We start from the raw sequence: 19,222 nt of genomic DNA, 5'->3' as shown, positions 1-19,222 counted from the left end.
ACAGCTGCCTGAATCTACACCATCCTAGGCCTGTCATTTTACGCCCATTCTCAGACCATCTCTCACACAACCTCAAGTCAGCCATCCAGTCTTGTCGACGATGTGCGGCTTCACATGCATTACATACAGCGAGTGCGCCCACACCGTGCTCTCAACGAAGCCCGAACACACCTCTCTTTGCTTTAACGCGAAGGAAATACATTTGGTCCAAGGTGTCGACAGCGCACCCGCCAATTGTGTTCCAACTGACGACACAGAAACCCCGATTGCCGCGGAGAATACTTTCTTTGATTACTGCGATGACTGCCGAGCCGAAGCACGCGCTGCTAAACCGATTGAGCGCGGTGAGATGGATGACATAGTCCAGGCTCATGCGCATGCAAAAGAAGAAGACCAAGGCTCGTACGACGAAGACGAGACGGATCAGCTGAAGGATTTAGCCACCTACCTCGATGTAAAGCATGCTGCCGGTCTTGAGACTATCCAACAGCTCAAAACTTTGTCGTCAATTCGGACCATTCTCGCACTCATCACAGACCCCGAACTTCGCGCCCTTCTGTGCGCACCAGACGTGGAAAAGCACTTCGCTACGTTCAAGTACTGCTCAGAACTCTTTCCAGTCATGGGCAGCTACATCCAACAGCGTGCTCCAAACAAGTTGTTTGTAGAGACCTTCTTATTCCTGCAGGACAAAGCGAAGAAGGCGACGGCGTTACTAGAGTGTTTCCAAATCGTCATCGAGTGCCTACTAAACTACGAGCCGTCTCGACCTGAAGAGCACTTCAACGGTAGCGAAGCCCGATTGGAGTTCTTCGGCAATATGCTCAAGTGTATGGTTACCGGTAGGGATCTTGAAGTCCCTCCGATCGCCTTCCACTTCCATGAGAACAGCTTTGCAGTTCCAGAAGCCACTATTCAGCAGCTTGAAGAGGAACAGGACGTGCCGCGAGCTTGTGCCCAGAAACAGGAGAAGAATTTGGTGATGAAACCATCGCGGAAGGAGCGTGGTATTCTCAATATACATAATCTGGCGTTCGACCCAGAGTCTCTGAAAGGGCTATTAGATGACGAACCGTCCCGTGAAATCGAAGCAGTACATGTCGCTTTTCCGGAAGATGAGAACGATGTGAGTATAGACGTGGAAGATGAGCAGGGTAACAAGCTCCTTTGGAGCGATGGAAAGTCGCACATCATCTTGGCTGTCGTCGAAGCTGAAGATAAGTATGCCGAGAAGGACACAAATGAGCAACCGACAAAAATTACAGATGAGCTTCAGACTGCGCCAACGAAGACACCAAACAAACCAACGGGCGGCTTTGGTTTCGATTACTCAGATGATGAAGACGATACACTCGTTCAGACTGAAATGGAAACTAAAACTATTGCGGACAAGAGCAACGGCATGTCCTCAGACCCATCACCATACCTATGCATACCCTCCTCCCCACCCGTATCGACCGCAGAGTGTTCATTCCAGGCTCATTCATCTAGTGCGTCTTCTCCATCCTCACCATCCCTTCCAGCTCTTCCGAACAAATTCAGGAACGAAGACGCAGAATCAAGTCAACCCAACAGTGGCTCCTCCTCACCATCGTCTCGTAAGCGCAAGTCATTATCGAGCGAGTCAAGCGAAGACAACAAAGGCATCAGCGGTGACGATGAAGAAGGAGGTAAAGAAAACCCCGACCCTCCCATGAAGCGAAGCTGCAGGACCAGTCTATCATCCAATTCTTCATCTTCACGATCTACAACGCCTGTAAAAGCGAAGTTGCGCAGTTCCCCATCAGCGCCATGTTCGCCGTTGGCGGACCTACCTCCTCTCCCATCTTCGCCTGCATCTCCAGATAGCTCGTCGTTGTCTTCTGTATCGTCTTATGTGGACTCCGCATCATCGTCTCGGTCGCCTCCTGCACCCCTTCCGCCGCAGCCGACGACGCCACAGCACCGCATGCAGACGCGTGCTATGACACGCAGTGCAAGTACCACACCAGCGCCTCCGGATGCGGCATCTACAAGAGCAACGCGTTCGTCGGGTAGGTCGTAGAAGGAACAGTGTCAGCATAGGGGATAGAGGGGGCTGTTCGGATGGATGAAACTGGTAGAGAAGAGGGAAACGAGAGAGAACAAGGCCAGATCTCAGGAAACTGCATGAGAGATATTTGAGCGGCTTGAGGTCTCGTGGATCAGTGTTGTTGTATAGGCTTTTGGCGTCGCATTCCGTCGACAGTTATCGTGTGTTTTGTTACGACTAGTGTCAAGACTATTACATTCATTTAGTCAACAAGAGTTTCCAAATATGTGGTCGCGGAAGTTGTGACAAAATTGACGAATTCGTATTCAAGAAGAACAGAAAAGCTTTGGTGGGTATCAAACGACTCACTACGCCCCGACTAAACCATGCGCATGTATTAGATATGGTGCCGCATGCTCCATAATGACAAGCGTACGCAAGCGCGACGAAACACGATACACGTTGCAGACGTAGCTCATTCAGAGTCGTCACCTCCGCTGTCGCCGCTCTTATCATCCTCCTCGTCTTCCGACTCGCCCTGGACATCGTCATCATCGTCATCGTCGTCGTCGTTATCATCGCCGCCAGCCTCTTCCTCGCTATCGTCTTCCAGTACAACCTTCTGCTGTGGTACAGGTTTTGCTGCTGCCCTTCGGCTTGGCCGACCCGTGGCTGTGACTTCACTGGCTTTTCCCCACGCCGCTTCACCTTCTTTGATTGCCTCGAGGTCTTTCGCAAACTCCCTCTGCTCTTTGATCTTGGCTGCCTTTTCAACCGAGTATTTGCCATCCATGCCCACGTCCTTCAGCCAGCCCTTGAGCACGTGGATCTTATCCTTTGATGTGTCGCACTGGGAGAGCTCAGGGTCGCGCGACCAGACTTTTCGGATGCCGCACTTCACGAGCCAGCCTTGGAGTCGCTTGACTTCGGCGGTGTCGGGGTCGTCCTCGGTCTTCGCTTTGGGCGCGGCTTTTGGTTTCGCTGGGGCCTTTTCTTTCTTGCCCTTCGCAGCAGGGGCTTTCTTCTTTTTCTTGGGCTCTTCGTCTATGACGCTGGACAGATCACTGTCTGATACGTCGCCCTTTGTGTCTGCCTTCTTCGCTGGCTCAGGTTCGATGTCGCTCTCATCGTCGACCGCGGCGCTGGGTCTGGACGTCGGCTTCGGCGAATCCTCCTCGTCCGAGTCTTCTGCCACAGTCTTCTTCCCCCGCCGTACTAATTTCTTAGGTGGCTCGCTCTCTGCATCGGATATCTCTGCAGGTGGTTCTGAGAGCTCAGCTTCAGACTCTTCGGACTCGGTCTTCGCGCGCTTCTTGGGTTTCTTGGCAGGTGCCGCAGCCTTGCGCTTGGTGCCTCTGGCGTTCTCGGTGGCAGCCTTGGTCTTCTTTTCGGCGGGCTTCGCTTTGGGTTTGGGGGCGGCTTTTTTGGGAGTAGGCTGTGGTGAGGGCTCATCGGAGCAGAACTTCTCCTACATTTTTTTAGTAACTGGTCAGGCATTGGAAGTCGGGCTTCATACCACTGCGTCTACGATGACTTTCTGTGACTTCTCTTTCCATGTCGAGTCTGTCTTGAAGAAGCCTTCGTCTAGGGCTAGCTCCTTCTCTGCGCGCGCCCGAACGCGCTTGACGGTCAGATCCTCGCTTTTTCCAGATTTGTGGATCGCGATGACAATGTCGCGCAGTTTGGTTGAAATGGTCGCCTCAGAGGGCCGGTCTGCTTCGGAATCCGACATGATGGGCGGCGCGTTCGTAGATGGTGTTGATGATCGACGGCCGTACGCGATAGACGCGGCGGTTAGGGCAGGCACGTCGCCGGTAGCGTACACGTGACTCCCCGGAGAGATCCAATGGCGTCAAGTGGCATCAGGGCCTGCGGGGAATTTGTCGTGTCGAGCCACGGCGATGTATCAGTTGAATCCCATTCCTTCCTGCTGATTGCATGAATCGCATGGTATTGCCAATGCAGATGCCCATAGATGATGCTGGGCGCCGCCCTTTGACGTCGAGTTGGTCTGTGAGCGCCCCGCGTCTGCTGGGTTGGGCAGCTCCACGACCGACGTCACATTTATTCCCAAGTTTCACACAGACACCGCCAGCTTCATTCAGTGTTTTCCAACGCGGCCTACACCTGTCAGCGACCGAGCTGCATGCCGCCAGTCCCGACCGCCCCTAGCCCCAGTCATCTTCAACTTTAGCATCTGCCCGGGTTGTAACTGCGCCCTGCCGTCTGCCAACTCTGGCCGCTTGAGCTCGGAACCTGCGAGAAGCCGCCTCCACCTTCGAGCGGGCCTTGATCTATTATCATTCTTTCGTCACGCCAGCACCACAATTAAAATAACTGATCCCTCCCCCCTCGCGCCAAAGGAAACCTACCCACACCGCCTGCTCACCGGCCCCAGCCACGTTGCGGAGGTGAATGCTGACCTCGCCCAACACCCTACGCCGCAGATAAATTTCCTGTCAGGAGTGTCGCGACTCAACCACCTTACAACCCCCACTATCCAACATATCCACCGCCAAGATGTCTAACGCGCCCACAACCCTCAAGCAGCCCGAGTCGTCGGAGGGACGTCTGCTGCTCGTGTCGAACCGACTGCCCATCACCATCAAGCGCTCCGATGAGGGCAAGTACGACATGTCCATGTCCTCGGGAGGACTGGTCAGCGGTTTGAGCGGACTCTCTAAGACCACCACCTTCCAGTGGTATGGCTGGCCCGGACTTGAAGTCCCCGAGGACGAGACAAAGACCTTGAACGACCAGCTCAAGGAGAAGTACAACGCGGTACCTGTCATGCTCGACGATGAGCTCGCAGACAGGCATTACAATGGATTCTCAAGTGAGACTACCAATACCAAACTATATCACTGCAAGCGCTAACAGTCGTAGACGAGATCATGTGGCCGCTCTTCCACTACCACCCCGGTGAGATTACCTTCGACGAGTCCGCTTGGGACGCCTACACCGAGGCCAACCGCCTGTTCGCAAAGGCCGTCGCAAAGGACGTACAAGACAACGACATGGTCTGGGTGCACGACTACCACCTGATGCTCATGCCCGCCATGTTGCGCGAGGAACTCGGCAACACCAAGAAGAATGTCAAGATCGGCTTCTTCCTGCACACACCTTTCCCCAGTTCCGAGATTTACCGAATCCTCCCCGTCCGCAACGAGATCCTGCTCGGCGTTCTCCACTGCGACCTCATTGGCTTCCACACATACGACTATGCTCGTCATTTCCTGAGTAGTTGCTCGCGCATCCTGTAGGTATCAGCCCAAGGGCAGAGTTCGCACTTGCTAACTCAGACCAGGGGACTTGCTACAACACCAAACGGAGTCGAGTTCAAGGGCAAGGTCGTTACTGTCGGCGCTTTCCCCATCGGTATCGATCCCGAGAAGTTCGACGAGGGTCTCCAGAAGCCCAAGGTACAAGAGCGGATAGCAGCCCTCGAGAAGAAGTTCCAGGGTGTCAAGCTCATCGTTGGTGTTGATCGCCTCGACTACATCAAGGGTGTACCACAGAAGCTGCACGCTCTCGAGGTATTCCTCACAGAGCATCCCGAATGGATCGGCAAGGTCGTGCTTGTACAAGTCGCCGTTCCTTCCCGGCAAGACGTCGAGGAGTACCAGAACCTCCGCGCAGTCGTCAATGAGCTTGTTGGTCGCATCAATGGCAAGTTCGGCACTATCGAGTTCATGCCTATCCACTTCATGCACAAGTCGGTCTCTTTCGACGAGCTTATTGCGCTCTACGCTGTCTCAGATGTCTGTCTTGTATCTTCGACACGCGACGGTATGAACCTGGTGTCCTACGAGTACATCGCGACACAGGAGAAGCGACACGGTGTCATGATCTTGTCCGAGTTCACTGGTGCTGCACAGAGCTTGAACGGCAGTCTTATCGTCAACCCATGGAACACCGAGGAGTTGGCGGATGCTATTCATGACGCAGTCACCATGGGCGATGAGCAACGCAGTCTAAACTACCAAAAGCTGTCCAAATACGTCCGGAAATACACTAGGTAAGTACCCACGATTATATATCGATCGACACGTTCTAACATCACATAGCGCATGGTGGGGCGAGTCGTTTGTCACCGAACTTAGAAGGATCTCGGAGACGCCAGACCGCAAAGTACACTTCGCTAACGCTCCGGTCGCGGGAGTTGATGACGCTACAAAGACTGCTGGTGAGACGAGCTCAGAGCTACCGATTCGTCAGGAAACCGGCAACAAGGACAAAGAGTCAGACCCGGCCGCTGCTGTCGATGCTCAAAAGGAGATCGACGGCGCATCTAGCCGATAGGCGCTGTGCCCCACGGTGAGCACCTCTGATTATTACGACGGATGATTTCATGTGACGAAAGTTCGGCGTGATGGATTCGCTTGGGTTAGACGATTGATGAAGGTTCCAATTCTCACAGTACCCCCTCAATTACTAGATCTTCTTACCTAGAAGCTGTAGTGGAAACATCACTGCAGCAACAATATACCCCTTCTACACACGACCTTGCTCTTTGTACTCTGATTGCTACTGTTTTGTTCCGCGAATGAGTTCGTACCTTTGTGAGAAACGTGTAGGCGTGGGCGGCGGATGATGCTCCTGCCTTCGATTGTCCCTGCCAAGTCATTAGCGCGTCATCACCCGCTCTTGCAAACCTCCCACCTCCGGTTTTCACGTGTTCAGCTCCCCAACTCTCATCGCCGACACGAAGATTCCCATCAACAGGCTTGGAAACAAGGGGTGATGCATTCTGTTTTACGCGTCAACACGGATTTGTCTTTGATGTTGGCGCACAAAACACGATCATAAGATACCACAATGGAGCAGCCTGCGTGTTTCATCTGCGGTCTGACTATCTCGGTATAGCACTGACATGACCAGATCTCAGCAGTCGACCTACTCAGCACCGCCTATCCATTACTCAATCATAGCGCCAGAAAGCTCAAGCTCTACGAGTCGAACCAAGCTTATGTGCGCAACTGCTGCGTCAACTCGGAAGGAACTCCCGACCCTCTTTCCAGATAGCACCAATCCCTTCAAATACCGACATTTGCGGCCTCTTCAACCGCCAGGTCACCGTTTGAACTACCATCCTCACTTCTGTTTGAACATCTTTCCCTCCCATCCGTACGCACGAGCGAGTCGACGGCCATACTGCCTGGCCAACGTTAACGGCACCTCGCCGCCGGGGTGTGGCTCATGGAACTGGATGCCGCGTGGCAAGTCCAGCTTCTTTGGTGTGAACTGCCATGCTGATCCATGCAGCTTCTCGACAGCAAATCCCAGCTTGGTGAGTGTAGCCACAACCTGGTCCCAGCGTATTTTGCCTGGAGTTTCATTATCGTTCGGCATGTAAAACAACGCCTTAAGAACAGCGTAGGCATCCTTTCCAACGTGATATAACGGTTTCGACACAAGCGTCGGTTGATCCTTCGGGTGTTGGTCGACATCGCTGATCACGAGTGCCATCGCGCCATGCGTCTTCGATTTAGACTTACTAGCCAACGCTAGTCGATTGAAGTTGCCAGTGATCTCCTGGGTTGAATCGTGGAATGATTCGAATACCGGAATGTACTCATATACAACGGGTATCGAAGTTGTGCCAAGATCTTCGGGGTCGTGCCACTGAGCTGTTCTGCGCATTGGACCGCCCTCTTCGAAAAGCCGACGTATGGTGTCATGCTGCGAACAGCCCGTGAGCTTGCGAAACGAGTTATCTACGTACCTCCAAAACCTGTCTAGATTGCGTTCGGCTTTGCGACGTGCATCAACGGTCTGTTTGGAGTGGGCATCTTCACTAGGGTAATTGAACTTTCCATCCGTCGGATCACCGAGATTTGGCGCGATGATCCCTTCGCAACAACTCGACATTGTTCCACGCCAGGCTTCGAGACCCTTGCAGAAGTCTTCCAACATCCCAGGCAACAGCGGTTTCTTATCCAAATGGCTGAACATGTTACCCAGGAAGTCATAGCAGGAAGAGATTCGCAACTGATGAAGACATTCGACACTGATAGACAGCTCATTGAGAGTGACTTCTATCATAGGTGAAAGCTTTTGCCTTGCTGATGGTTCGCGTTGACAGTGTGTCTCGAGAAAATCCAAAAGAAAATGGAGTTTGTCGGCTTCGTCGTACTCAACGGAGAGAGATGTCAGTAGTACTTGTGTACGCCTTCCAATTTCATCGTCGGTCTCCTTGGTTTGAACGGTATAGTCAGGTCGTCCAGGCTTGGGCACGCTGACCCGAAGATGGCGTAATTGAGGTGCGCCGAGGCATATGTTCCGCAGATGTCTCTTCGCTGAATCCTTTCTTGTACGCAACATGTAGTACACAATCCCCACTGCGTCCCAATACCGCTCAATGAGCTCCGATGTCGCTGGCCCATTAACGACACATTCATGAAGAGCTTCCAGCTTGACGAGCTCTTGATGTATCTGATCCCAGAAGATGAGACCAGCGTATGCCTTTACCAAGATTTCACGAAGGATACTGCTATAGAATTTTCTGCTTCCCAGCATCGAGCATGGCTGCCCCTTATCATTCAGGACGTTCTCGTGGCGATGGTCCGCATAAGCTTGGACATATTCTGCGAAGTACGCAGGGTCCTCCCGTAAAGCCCAAGCGTGGTCTTTGGCATTCTCTAGTACTGTCGAAACTAGATATCGAATTCGTGCGAAGTCTGGTGCAGCTCTCGCAGTATACGGTGCCTTGCGAGATGCATCGGCGAAGCTGCTAATCATCTCTTCTTGGCCGGATAAGCTCGGTGGCATAGGCTTGATGGGGAAGAGATCGCTGCACAGAGAATCTGGTGTGATCTCATGCATGATATTTTCGCAGCAGCCGACAAGAAACCTCAAGATACCCTCTTGGATGCGAAGAATCTGTAGCCCTAATCCTATCTCATATTCAATCTGCTCTTCCTCGTCATCCTGGCTCTTGAGTTGCGGTTCGCATTCAAAGCCGACCACACGACCATACGCCCACTCTTCTTCTATTTCTTCATCACCTTCACGCTGATCCCCAATAAGAATCTTGACGTGCGCGTAGCGGTCCCCGGTCGTATGGCGTATGCCCAGCGCGGAGAAATTAGGTTCGGATGGAGCAAACGTTCCAGGACAATTGCGGCCGCGCGCGTTTACGAAGACGAGTAGTGACTTCGCATCCGACAGATCCTCTAGGTTGATATAGGGCCAGAGGTCGCTTCCAGGTATCGGCTTATCCGCTTCTTTGCATGCGCAGTCAGCGCAGTAATGAGGAGGCTCTTCGCAATCCGGTCGGTGCAGGTGAGGAATATCAGGCTGCACCACACAGAGTAGCTCCCGACGCTTTGCCTGCGACTTCTTCTTCCATCGAGCTCGGATGGTGTCTTCATGTCGCACCAAGATCTCATTGAGTTGCCCCCAATGTGTGTATATGTTTTCGCTCATGGAGCTAACTGCATTGACAACCAAGTCCGGCGGCAGATCAAGCTCCCCGTCCTCGCTCCGCAGGATCTTGAGGATGGTATCAACGTCGTCCATCTGATTGAATCTACGAGTATGTCAATATGCTTCTCGTGACTTGCAAAGAAGGGATACGTACATTGGCGTTGTGCTAGGTAAGAGAGAATTGATCAGCTGGAAAAGTCCAGCGGCTGTTGTTGATGCAAAGTCAACAAAGCTATCTCGCGTCCGCGTTTGCGGTGGAGAAGCGGGTGTGAATTTTCACGGTGAGTGAGTCTATTTGCAAACGCAACGAGTGTGGCGCTATGACCAGCAACAGGTTGCCTGGGTGAAGCGCAAGTTGCGCGCATGTACATCTACGATACTACTAGACAAGCCTGCCAGAACTTGCAGCATGTCACATTCCCGGTCATTGTTGTTAAATCGTGAGGCATCATAGTCGTGTGCTGTCATGTCTATCTGGTGGATTGCTTGCTGTCTTTTTCCTCGAAAAGTCACTATTCTGCTCCCTCCTTCTGCGATAAAGCACCCTCCATATCACGCGCATAACTGGTAGCTGGACCTTTCATGTTAGCTGTGCAATCGAGCGCTCTTTTCTTGTAGTTTACAGTTATAGAGGCTAGTCTGTATGCAATCAGAAGTTCATTTTTGTCATCTGCGATTACCCGCATGTCACGACATGGGTGCACACACTATCCGGGGGAACAGTTCCCCGAGGGTCTATTATTATCGCCAATAGGTTCGCTTACTCGGTTCAAAGATCTCGTCTTAAAGTTGTTTGGAAATTTCTCATCAGAAAATACCCCATCGTATGGGTACAGTATGATCTGCGGAAGTCGTGAGTGCCTGATCGTGGCCATTATGCATTAGGAAATTACCCTTAGCTACAGTCTATTTGGATTGATAGCATCTCACACACTCTCAGTTGAGCTATAAAAGTAATGTAGGCAACATAATGCCCAGGTGACGTACCTGACGGCTCCCACTTCCTCACCTCCCGCCGCACCTCCCAAGTGAAAGGAGCGCTCTTTCCCCTCCGGTCCTGCACCCACCTCTATATCTAGCATTACCAGCTCTCCCTACTGACCTTCTACACCACCCATACACTATCTCCACATCTCCACTATGAAGTACCTCAGTATCATCACCATCGCGAGCCTAAGCGTAAGCGCCCTCAGCTCCGCCGTACCACGCGGCGTACTCTCGGACTGCACCCATAATCAAAACGGCGCCTGCGTCTCTTCGCCCGCACAGTGCACAGAAGGCGAACTACAATGTCTGACTACTCTCCACATCGGCTACGACGGTATAAACATCTGCAAGAACGGAACATGGGAGGCACGCGACACATGTCGCTGCAAGGATACGCCATCGCCCCAATGCATCGACTCTGAGCTCTCTTCTCGCGACAACACCCTGCACCGCCGATGCGAGGAAGGCGTGCCAAAGTGTATGCTGCGGGAGAACAACGGGATGGGAGGCGTGCTCTTCAACTGCAAGAACGGGTTCTGGAAAACTGCTATGCGTTGTCGGTCTTCTGAGCGTTGTCATGATGGGAAGTTGGCTACTTGTTCGTGGCTTGGTGCAGCTTAGGGGAATGGATAGGAGAGATGTTTTGGCTATTGTCGTCGCTGAGATGGGAGAGCTGGGTAGTACTGTGAGCTCTGGGAGTAATAGCCGTGAGCAGGGAACAGGCAGATGGCACGGATGACCGCTTTATCACTTTGTTGTATTCTTACGACTCTACTATCAACAGGAATGGAAGAATGCTATCGCCATCTCAAGGTATCGCTACATCCCCAACTCTTCAAACGCCGTCAACACGTACTCATTTCGTATAAATCACCATCTACATGTTCGCCAACAAGTACTTCAAACCAGCCCACATCTCCTCACCACTGGGCAAGATCTGCGCAGCGGGCAGGACGAATCCGTAGTTGCCGGTGTCCCTTAGCTCCACGGTCATGGAGTAGTTTGCCTTGGCAACCTCGAAGGCGTAGTCCACAGAGTCGCCGCTGACCTGGTAAATCGTGTTGCAGATAGGGCCACCTGTGAATGTAGTTCCGTGCACAGCCTTGACAGCGGCAATGGCGCCCTTGGTGAGGGAAGCATACTTCGAGGAGTTGGGGACGACACCAGAGCATGTGTATCCGTATGGGTACATCCAAAGCTGGCTGTAGGCGTGGATGTCCATGTACAGCGCGATTCCGCGGCCAGCGGCTAGGCTGTCTAGTTGGGCCTTGAGCAGCTTAGTCTCTACACCGTCGCCTGCAGATGGGCCCTTGTAATCTTGAGCGCAGGGGGAGGTCGAAGCGCCTTGGGGTAGGTCCCAGTGGGATGGCCAGTTGCGGTTGATGTCGCGGCCTACGCAAGACGCCGAGGGAGTGGTCTGACGGTTCTTGCGCCACAGACGGTCGGCTGACTGGGTGTAGGCGAAGCCATCTGGGTTCACGATGGGGAAGATGTAAAAGTCGTACGAGTTCTTGAATCCGGCCGTGGTGGAGTCGGTGGATGTGAGCAGCTGGTACGCAGCGTATTCGACGACCTGGACGAATCGATTAGTATAATGACATTCATTCCCAGGGCAAAGTTTCGACATACCATTGTTGTGATCCATTCTCGTGCGTGGACTGTGCCGTGCCAGACTACAGCCCGCTTGGATCCCTTGCCGCCGCTGCCCCAGATGTGGATTCCTTTGATGTCGCGACCCTCGACTGACTTGCCAGCGGAAACTACTTCAGCATTTTTTGGGTACGCCGCGGCAAGATCTGTGATCCATTGCATATGGTCGGCAATAGAGTGGTACGCGTTGAACCAAGAGGCACTTGGTGCTGCACCGGCTGGAGCATACATTAGAATAGAAACATAAGTTTACGAATTCCCTACGACAATGTAGACTTCTGGTGTATTTTCCTGCATGGTATGGAGTAAGCTTACCGGCATAGATGCTGACAGTTTGCTCATCCGCGATAGAACGGCCAAGGTTGTCGTGCATGACCTTGGTCTATCCAGTTGTTAGTGTCAAGAAAAGCTTGTAACTAGGAGGTTACATACTGTCAAAAAGTTAGCTAAATATCTTCAAAAGTACTCGTGGCGGCAACTTTACCCTCAATATCCTTTGTCGACGCTTCAAAGTCCTTGACTGCCGAAGGTGGGACCATAACGTCGACCACATCGCTGGATGCTGGCTTGCCCTTCCACAAGTCAAGTGAGAGCTTGCTCATGACATCGCCGATTTTGGCAGCGTTGGCACCGACATTGACGCGGTACACCTTCCAGTCATCGTAGTTGACCTTCTTTGTGTTGACGGTGGCCGCAGACGCTAAGCCTAAAGAAGCAAGGGCGATGTTGAGGAGCTTCATGGTATGTGAGGATGAAGGAGAAGCGTGAGGGAAGACTCCAGATGAAGGCACCGACTATGCTACCTATATATTCAGTGGTAGACCAGATGATATCGCGCAGCCCTGCTCTATACCGGCACTAAAAGGTTAGCCCCGGCTCCTCCAATGCAGATGCGGAAGGTCGTCAAAGATCCCCAGATTCGCGCCGACCCGGTCGCTAGCACCATGAACGGAAGGAACGAAACAGGTGGCTGCAGACTACATTAGTATGAAAACGAAAGTTTGGGAGATCCGTAGGGTAATGTAGACTCCCAGATCATTGTTTGTTTGGTCTCTGATTTGGATGGGGCCGACAAATCAACGTCATCATGTACCCAACCAACCAAAGAACAAAATAATTGCAATCGGATCACCACGAAACAAGCGCGACCACAAGAAGATCCTTGAATCAGGTGCTGCTAAATTCGAGATAGAGACGATCATAAAAACACCAACGCGCGACCATTCGTTGACGGTGACCCTTGGCGTTTACGTGCCTACTGGTTTAGGCAGTTCGCTGGCTATGGCGGTTTGGTCCCCTGCTGATCCGTCTAGGCGCATGATGCTTGGGTCGCCTTCGAGCTTATCGTGGCCTTGGGATATTAACTACCGTCGCAATGGAAACAGCTTCCTGGGCGAGCGTTTGCTCCGTAGGAGATTAATGCGAGTCGGGCAGGTGGGCTGTGGGGGCGCTACTGCCATTGAACGCGGTGTGTTTGTTGTAGAGTGTGAGTGGTCATCTGGTGAACTTTTGATCGACTCCGTATCATGGTTGTGTATTGAGCCAATAAGTCATGTGTAACGAGATGGTAAGGTTGTGCAGGGACAGTGAAGCGTTCCGAGGTTCGCTGTGGCGGGGCGGGGTGCACGTGTTGTCTTGGCAGCGATCATGGCAACACCATGGAGCGCAACGATCGTTCGTGTTTCTATCTTGCACATCGATTCACGTCAACTTAATAAAAACTTAATACCCTAGAGCCTACGTTAACGTTAAATTACCTACTTTACAGGTTCTTGTCTTAATGTAGTCCGCAGACCTGTTCAGTTTTCTTTTCGTGTACAAGGTGGATTGAGGCATCTTGGAGTATAGAGATGTCGACGCGCACCCTACTCCGTTCGCTCCTTCAAGCTCTAGCGGCTAGACCAAACAATAACGTGCCATACTGAACGAATCGCTATGGCCTTCGTTGTAATTGTTCCAAGATTCGCTAAAGAATGGCTGTGGGCACCATAAGGTACACGCGAAACTTGGTAGAGCCACTGCAAAAACTGGACATGATCTTGGCTAATTGTCACTCTTCGTCGCATTTCTTCCACATAACACACTCTCCATTTTCCTCAGACTCCCTCTCATCATCCACGATCTCATATCTTCGCCATGTCATCACTACTAATAAACGCCGCGTGCGCGTTATCGACCTACGTACAGATGGTAATACGGCCGACACCTTCACAAGAGCCCAGCGTAAAGATATTCCACACCTTCTACATGCTGGTACCAATGTGCTTGTGGACCGTATACTGCCAAGAGCGCTTGGTCAATTTGATCGTAGGAGAAAGACAAGGTGGGATAATGACGAACTTGAAACACTTCGTCGCATGGTGGCTGATGTATTACTTGGTATACTTCATGGCGTGGAGCCCGACGCTGCTTTATATATACCTGCCCGTTTTGTCTGAGTTAGGTGTTAGATGGTCTATTTGACCTTCTTTCGGACCTCAAGCGGCTGCGAAAACCGCATTGGTGCTTTCCGGTAGCATTCCCGTATAGTCGACCCTTTACTCTCTCTTCAGTCCGACCTTGCCCGCCTTCCTTAGCCCCACGACAGCGATCATCATACAAACGACCATATACCCGAACATAAGCCAATAGCTCGCCCTATACCCCTTCAACACAGCCACATCATCCTGGTCCTCAAACGCTCCGCCGCCATCACCATCACCATGGCCACCAGTACCCGTACTCCCGCTCTTAACCTGCACCCCCAGCGCAACAACCTGGCAACTACCCATACCCAAGCTCATACCAAACTGCGCGACAGTATTGAACACAGCACCAGCGAGCGCCTGCGTCTTCTCCGGGAAGTTGTCACTTACGATGATGAGACCAACAGTGAACAAGACATCGGCACTGAACGGGGCGAATATCTGCGCCCAGAAAGCTAGTTTCCAGTAGCTCCATGCTGGGGGTACAACGGCCATTAGGAGGGGCGAGATGGCGCAGATGAAGGCGGAGCCGGCGACGAGCCAGCGGGCAGACACGCGGTGGACGAATAGACCGACGGAGATTTGGATCAGGACGCCAGCTAGGAGGTCGGGGAGGAGGTAGAGGGATGTTGCTAGCATGGAGGCGTGTTGGACTTCTTGGAAACTGGACTTGGGGTTAGCCATGGACTTTTGCCTTGTTGCGCAATAGGATGGTGGACGGTGGATGGTGATACATACTATAGACTGGAGAAGAGCTCAATGGAGTTCATGACGCCGTAAGAGAGTGCGACCATGATGCATGTGCTGGTAAAGGGGAGACTGCTCCACAGCTTGTTCGGTACGAGGGCTGTTTTTCCACGTCGCTCGCGGTAGTGCATCCAGGCTGGAAAGACACAGAGAAGGAGGATACTGATAGTGAGAAGCGAGGCTGTCTCGGCTGAGCGAATGCTTGTCAGGTCGGCGCTGATGATACTACATGCTGTCAGCTTTATTGGAATCAGACGATGAAGAGAAAACACATACGCAAGGACATATGCGAGGATAGCCAGGCCGCCACTAGATATTATACCACCAACCCAATCAATCTCCCTACCAACCTTCTTCCAAAGCGCAACCACACCATCCTGATTCTGGGAAGGCAGTTTAGGAAGCGTCCAGACCGCAGCCACAGCGGCCGCCAACGTACACCCTCCAGTCACGTAAAACCCTAAGCGCCATCCCGCTCTTTCAATCATAACACCACTCAAGACCAACCCCACAGCAAACCCAAGCGGCTGACTGAACCCCAAACACGCAAACCCAAGATTCCTCGCTCTTCCGGACGGCACAGCACCAGTAATGATGGCAACAGAGGCGGGTAAATGCAACGCAAGCGCCACACCTTGAAGAGCCCGAAAAGCTACGAGCTGCCCGCCGGTCTGTGCAAACCCACATGCTAACGTGAAAACACCGAGGAAGGTGATGCCAGTGAGCTCCACGGATCTAGCACCTACTATATCGGCTACAGAACCAGCGATGAGAAGTGCAGCGCCGGATGTGAGACCATAGACGGAGGATGGCCATAGGTAAAGAGAGCGTTCGAGAGCGATGGAACGTGCGATCGAGGGGAGGCCGACTGTGATGATGCCGTTGGTGAAACTAGCTATGAAGCCGACGAAGGAGGGGGTAAAGATTGTGAGGAAGGTACAGAGGGTGGATGGTTGTGTGACGGATGCCGTGGTGGATGACTCGGTGTCGGAAATGCGGTGACCATAATTCGAGACTTCTTGCGATGGCCGTGGTGGATGATAGATAGGTTTTATGGTTGTGGTTTTGGGTGTTGGCTGGAGCTCGAAGACCGAAGTCGCTGTTTGTGTCTGCGTCGCCATCTTCCAACCTTTTCAACAGGGTATGAACGAACAATTGTTCTGGTCTTAGAGAGAAAAGAAGCTCTTGAGAAGACTATAATGCTCATAATGTTCTAGTGGGTTCGTTGAAAATTGTGGTAGAGGAAATCCTTTGGTGACTAGCTTCGCGCCCTACGACGGGCGACATGTCAAAAGTCAGGGTCCACCATTTGGGTCGAGAATTTTGATCATCGGGAGAAGCATGGAAGAAGACAGTGTATTCATTGTCAGCTGTCAGTGATGCAGTCGCATCTATCGAGGTTGAGCGGATGGCGTTCACGGGTTGCCAAGGCTGTTCTTCGGATGCAGGTACAAGCCCTGGAGAGAAGGAACGAAGGCGCTAAAGTTTTGCTGAGCTTACGACGGTTACTACGGTGCTACGGTATGCGCAAGACATGGGACTAGTTCGGGGATGTGGACTTCCCGCAAAAGCGTGATGCAGGGCGCTGCAAGCCCTTTATGGGGCTCTTCGCGAAGGCGATCGTTGGCGCGCATGGCCACACCGCCGACTCCGTTTCTACGCGTCGCGTCAAAAAGCGGTAAAGAAAAAGAGGACAATTGTTGAGATGGTGTGCTGTACCGTCTGGCCTAGACAGACTTCCAATCAATCGCGCGACGCCGCGTGGCATTCAACTGGATTGAAGTTGGCGGCCGTGCTGTTGCTGCATCAACGACTTTGTTTGGGTGACGTCGGCTCGCGTCCCCAACCTCGTCCTAACCTCCTGCATTTGCCCACCAGCCACCCGCACCCAACACGCTTCAGACCAAAAGTTAACGGGAGCCACGCTTCCACGCTCCAAACCCCACACTACACATTGCTACCAACACTACAGAATACTCTCTGACTACTTTCTGCCAGTTGCATTCGCTGTTCGACTCGCTATAATCGACCTGCACCTGCGAAAACACCACCACCACCCTCTCGCCTACCATGGCGCCCCATCCCGACATTGCCGCTGACGAGCGGGCACTCTCGCCCATGGCCGTGAATGCTCTGCAGCTGGCCAAGTCAATGGTCAAGCGCGACCAACCTGAGCCATACAAGAACCTCGCCTCAGCGGGTGCACGCCCACCCAACGACCTCTCAGGACCCGGCTTCCAGGCTCTGTTTGCTCTCATCGGTGTCGGGCTCGCCCTCGGAGCCATCTGGTTCTTCTTCTGGGCTAAGAACGGTGGCTTCAAGTGGCGCGACAACGACTGGGAGGACTACAAATCAACTGTGCTAAGACGCAAGGGACCCGACGGAAAGACTCTGTCCAACGCAACCAAGAGCACCAAGCTCGGCGGTGGCAGTGTCGTACACGGTGGCAGCTACTTCGGCGAACAGAGCGAGCTTAACTACACGGATGAGTCTGGTACCAGTGTCGACCCCAACGAATACCGCGACGCCGAGAGGGGCGAGGGCGGCCTCCGTGGCGGAGACGGACGAAGGCATAAGAAGCACCGCCGCGACCACACCAACGACTACAAAGACCCTGAGCTCCGCAAGTACCGCGAGGAGAAGGCTGCCCGTGTCGGTGGCCTCAACCGCGTTGGCGATGGCATGTACACCGACTACTCCGGCTCTCAACCCTCTGAAGTCGGCGGCTCCCAGGTCTCTAGTAACGCACCGCTTGTAAAGAAGGACGCCAAGGAAGTCAAGGACCCCAAGAAGGAAGCCAAAGCCAAGGAGATGCGCGCAAGGGAACGCATGCGCAAGGCCAAAGCCGCCGAAAAGGAAGCCGCCAAGAAGGAAGCCGCTGAAGCCAAAGCCCGCAAGGAAGAACAAAAGGCAGAGGCCAAGCGCGCAAAGGAAGAGCAGAAGAAGTCCAAGAAGCACGGCACACCCTCTGAGGCTCCCGAAATGGCTGAAGTCACCCGTCCCATGATCGAGTACCGTTCCCCCGAGAGTGACTACACCCGCGCCTACACTGAGTACACCGCCCCATCTGAAGCCGGAACACCAACACGCGCTCCCACAAGGAGCAAGGCCCCGTCAGGACCTCGCCGTGCTCCTCCTTCCGCTGCATACTCCTTCACCACCGGCGACGACGACACCGCAACCGTCTACACCGGCGTCTCTACCTCTGACTTCGCCAAACCGCCTCCACCAAAGGCTGCCCCCAAGACCGAGCGCAGCGCCCCCTCCGAAGTCACCGAGTCAAGCTACTACTCTGACTACCGTCCCAACGCCGACAAGTCCCTCTACTCCGACCCCAACAAGCATGCGCCCCGCTCCCGCTCAGCCCGCCCATCTCAAGACCGCCCTTCCCAAGACCGCACCTCGCGCTCCGGCCGCCCAACCTCTGAGTCTCGTCCCCGCCCCTCAGGCTCGCGTTCGCGTCCTACCTCTGAGTCGCCCCGCAAGCAACACCGCACTTCGCGCCCTGCTCCCCCTGCATCTGACATCTTCACCACCACCAACGGTGATTCTCAGGGCCACATGAGCTACCCGTGCCACATCCCTGGTCTTAGCCAGGCGGGTAGTGTGCACCCCATGGAGAGCGTTTCTCAAGTCGGTGTCCCGACTAACGCGAGGAGGGAGAGGGGCGGTAGAGATGTCATGGATGGCTACCGTCGTGGTGGCGTCCGTGCCGTTGGACGAAGGGATAGTTTGAGCGACAGCGACTAGATTCGTCCGCTCTCGTCTTCTTTCTCTTTGGTAGTATGATTCGGCATTGCATACCCCCTTCTTGGCGTTATTTGGGCTTTTTCTTGATAGAGCGACTTGATCTTTCTTTGAACCTCAGGGTTTCAACTTTGTACAGCGAGCGCGATGAGAGATTGATGTTATGGATTGGATGTACAGACTTTGG

General features: G+C 53.2%; 7 protein-coding genes across 7 annotated transcripts; 3 read left to right on the top strand and 4 right to left on the bottom strand.

Moving 5' to 3' along the window:
* Positions 1-349: 349 nt before the first annotated feature.
* On the top strand, positions 350-2,044 carry J4E83_005971 (uncharacterized protein; the record flags this gene model as incomplete). Its single annotated transcript, XM_049332886.1, has 1 exon — positions 350-2,044. One exon carries the CDS (start codon positions 350-352, stop codon positions 2,042-2,044), a length of 1,695 nt encoding a protein of 564 aa, XP_049188128.1.
* Positions 2,045-2,486: 442 nt separating this feature from the next.
* J4E83_005970 (uncharacterized protein) lies at positions 2,487-3,743 on the bottom strand (the record flags this gene model as incomplete). The annotated part of the gene is made up of 2 exons (XM_049332885.1): positions 2,487-3,479; positions 3,528-3,743. 2 exons carry the CDS (start codon positions 3,741-3,743, stop codon positions 2,487-2,489), a joined length of 1,209 nt encoding a protein of 402 aa, XP_049188127.1.
* Positions 3,744-4,531: 788 nt separating this feature from the next.
* Positions 4,532-6,313, top strand: J4E83_005969 (uncharacterized protein; the record flags this gene model as incomplete). The annotated part of the gene is made up of 4 exons (XM_049332884.1): positions 4,532-4,847; positions 4,898-5,270; positions 5,319-6,029; positions 6,079-6,313. 4 exons carry the CDS (start codon positions 4,532-4,534, stop codon positions 6,311-6,313), a joined length of 1,635 nt encoding a protein of 544 aa, XP_049188126.1.
* Positions 6,314-7,105: 792 nt separating this feature from the next.
* J4E83_005968 (uncharacterized protein) lies at positions 7,106-9,532 on the bottom strand (the record flags this gene model as incomplete). The annotated part of the gene is made up of 1 exon (XM_049332883.1): positions 7,106-9,532. The coding sequence occupies one exon, from the start codon at positions 9,530-9,532 to the stop codon at positions 7,106-7,108; it is 2,427 nt and encodes an 808-aa protein (XP_049188125.1).
* Positions 9,533-11,303: 1,771 nt separating this feature from the next.
* On the bottom strand, positions 11,304-12,816 carry J4E83_005967 (uncharacterized protein; the record flags this gene model as incomplete). Its single annotated transcript, XM_049332882.1, has 4 exons — positions 11,304-11,999; positions 12,056-12,294; positions 12,392-12,458; positions 12,556-12,816. 4 exons carry the CDS (start codon positions 12,814-12,816, stop codon positions 11,304-11,306), a joined length of 1,263 nt encoding a protein of 420 aa, XP_049188124.1.
* Positions 12,817-14,613: 1,797 nt separating this feature from the next.
* Positions 14,614-16,409, bottom strand: J4E83_005966 (uncharacterized protein; the record flags this gene model as incomplete). The annotated part of the gene is made up of 4 exons (XM_049332881.1): positions 14,614-15,173; positions 15,287-15,513; positions 15,565-15,671; positions 16,035-16,409. 4 exons carry the CDS (start codon positions 16,407-16,409, stop codon positions 14,614-14,616), a joined length of 1,269 nt encoding a protein of 422 aa, XP_049188123.1.
* Positions 16,410-17,358: 949 nt separating this feature from the next.
* On the top strand, positions 17,359-19,038 carry J4E83_005965 (uncharacterized protein; the record flags this gene model as incomplete). Its single annotated transcript, XM_049332880.1, has 1 exon — positions 17,359-19,038. The coding sequence occupies one exon, from the start codon at positions 17,359-17,361 to the stop codon at positions 19,036-19,038; it is 1,680 nt and encodes a 559-aa protein (XP_049188122.1).
* Between the last annotated feature and the right edge of the window lie 184 nt (positions 19,039-19,222).

This window comes from Alternaria metachromatica (assembly GCF_023757995.1).
Source record: "Alternaria metachromatica strain BMP 0045 chromosome Unknown scaffold_12, whole genome shotgun sequence".
NCBI classification, from domain to species: domain Eukaryota; kingdom Fungi; phylum Ascomycota; class Dothideomycetes; order Pleosporales; family Pleosporaceae; genus Alternaria; species Alternaria metachromatica.
This window is presented reverse-complemented; position numbering and strand designations above follow the sequence as displayed.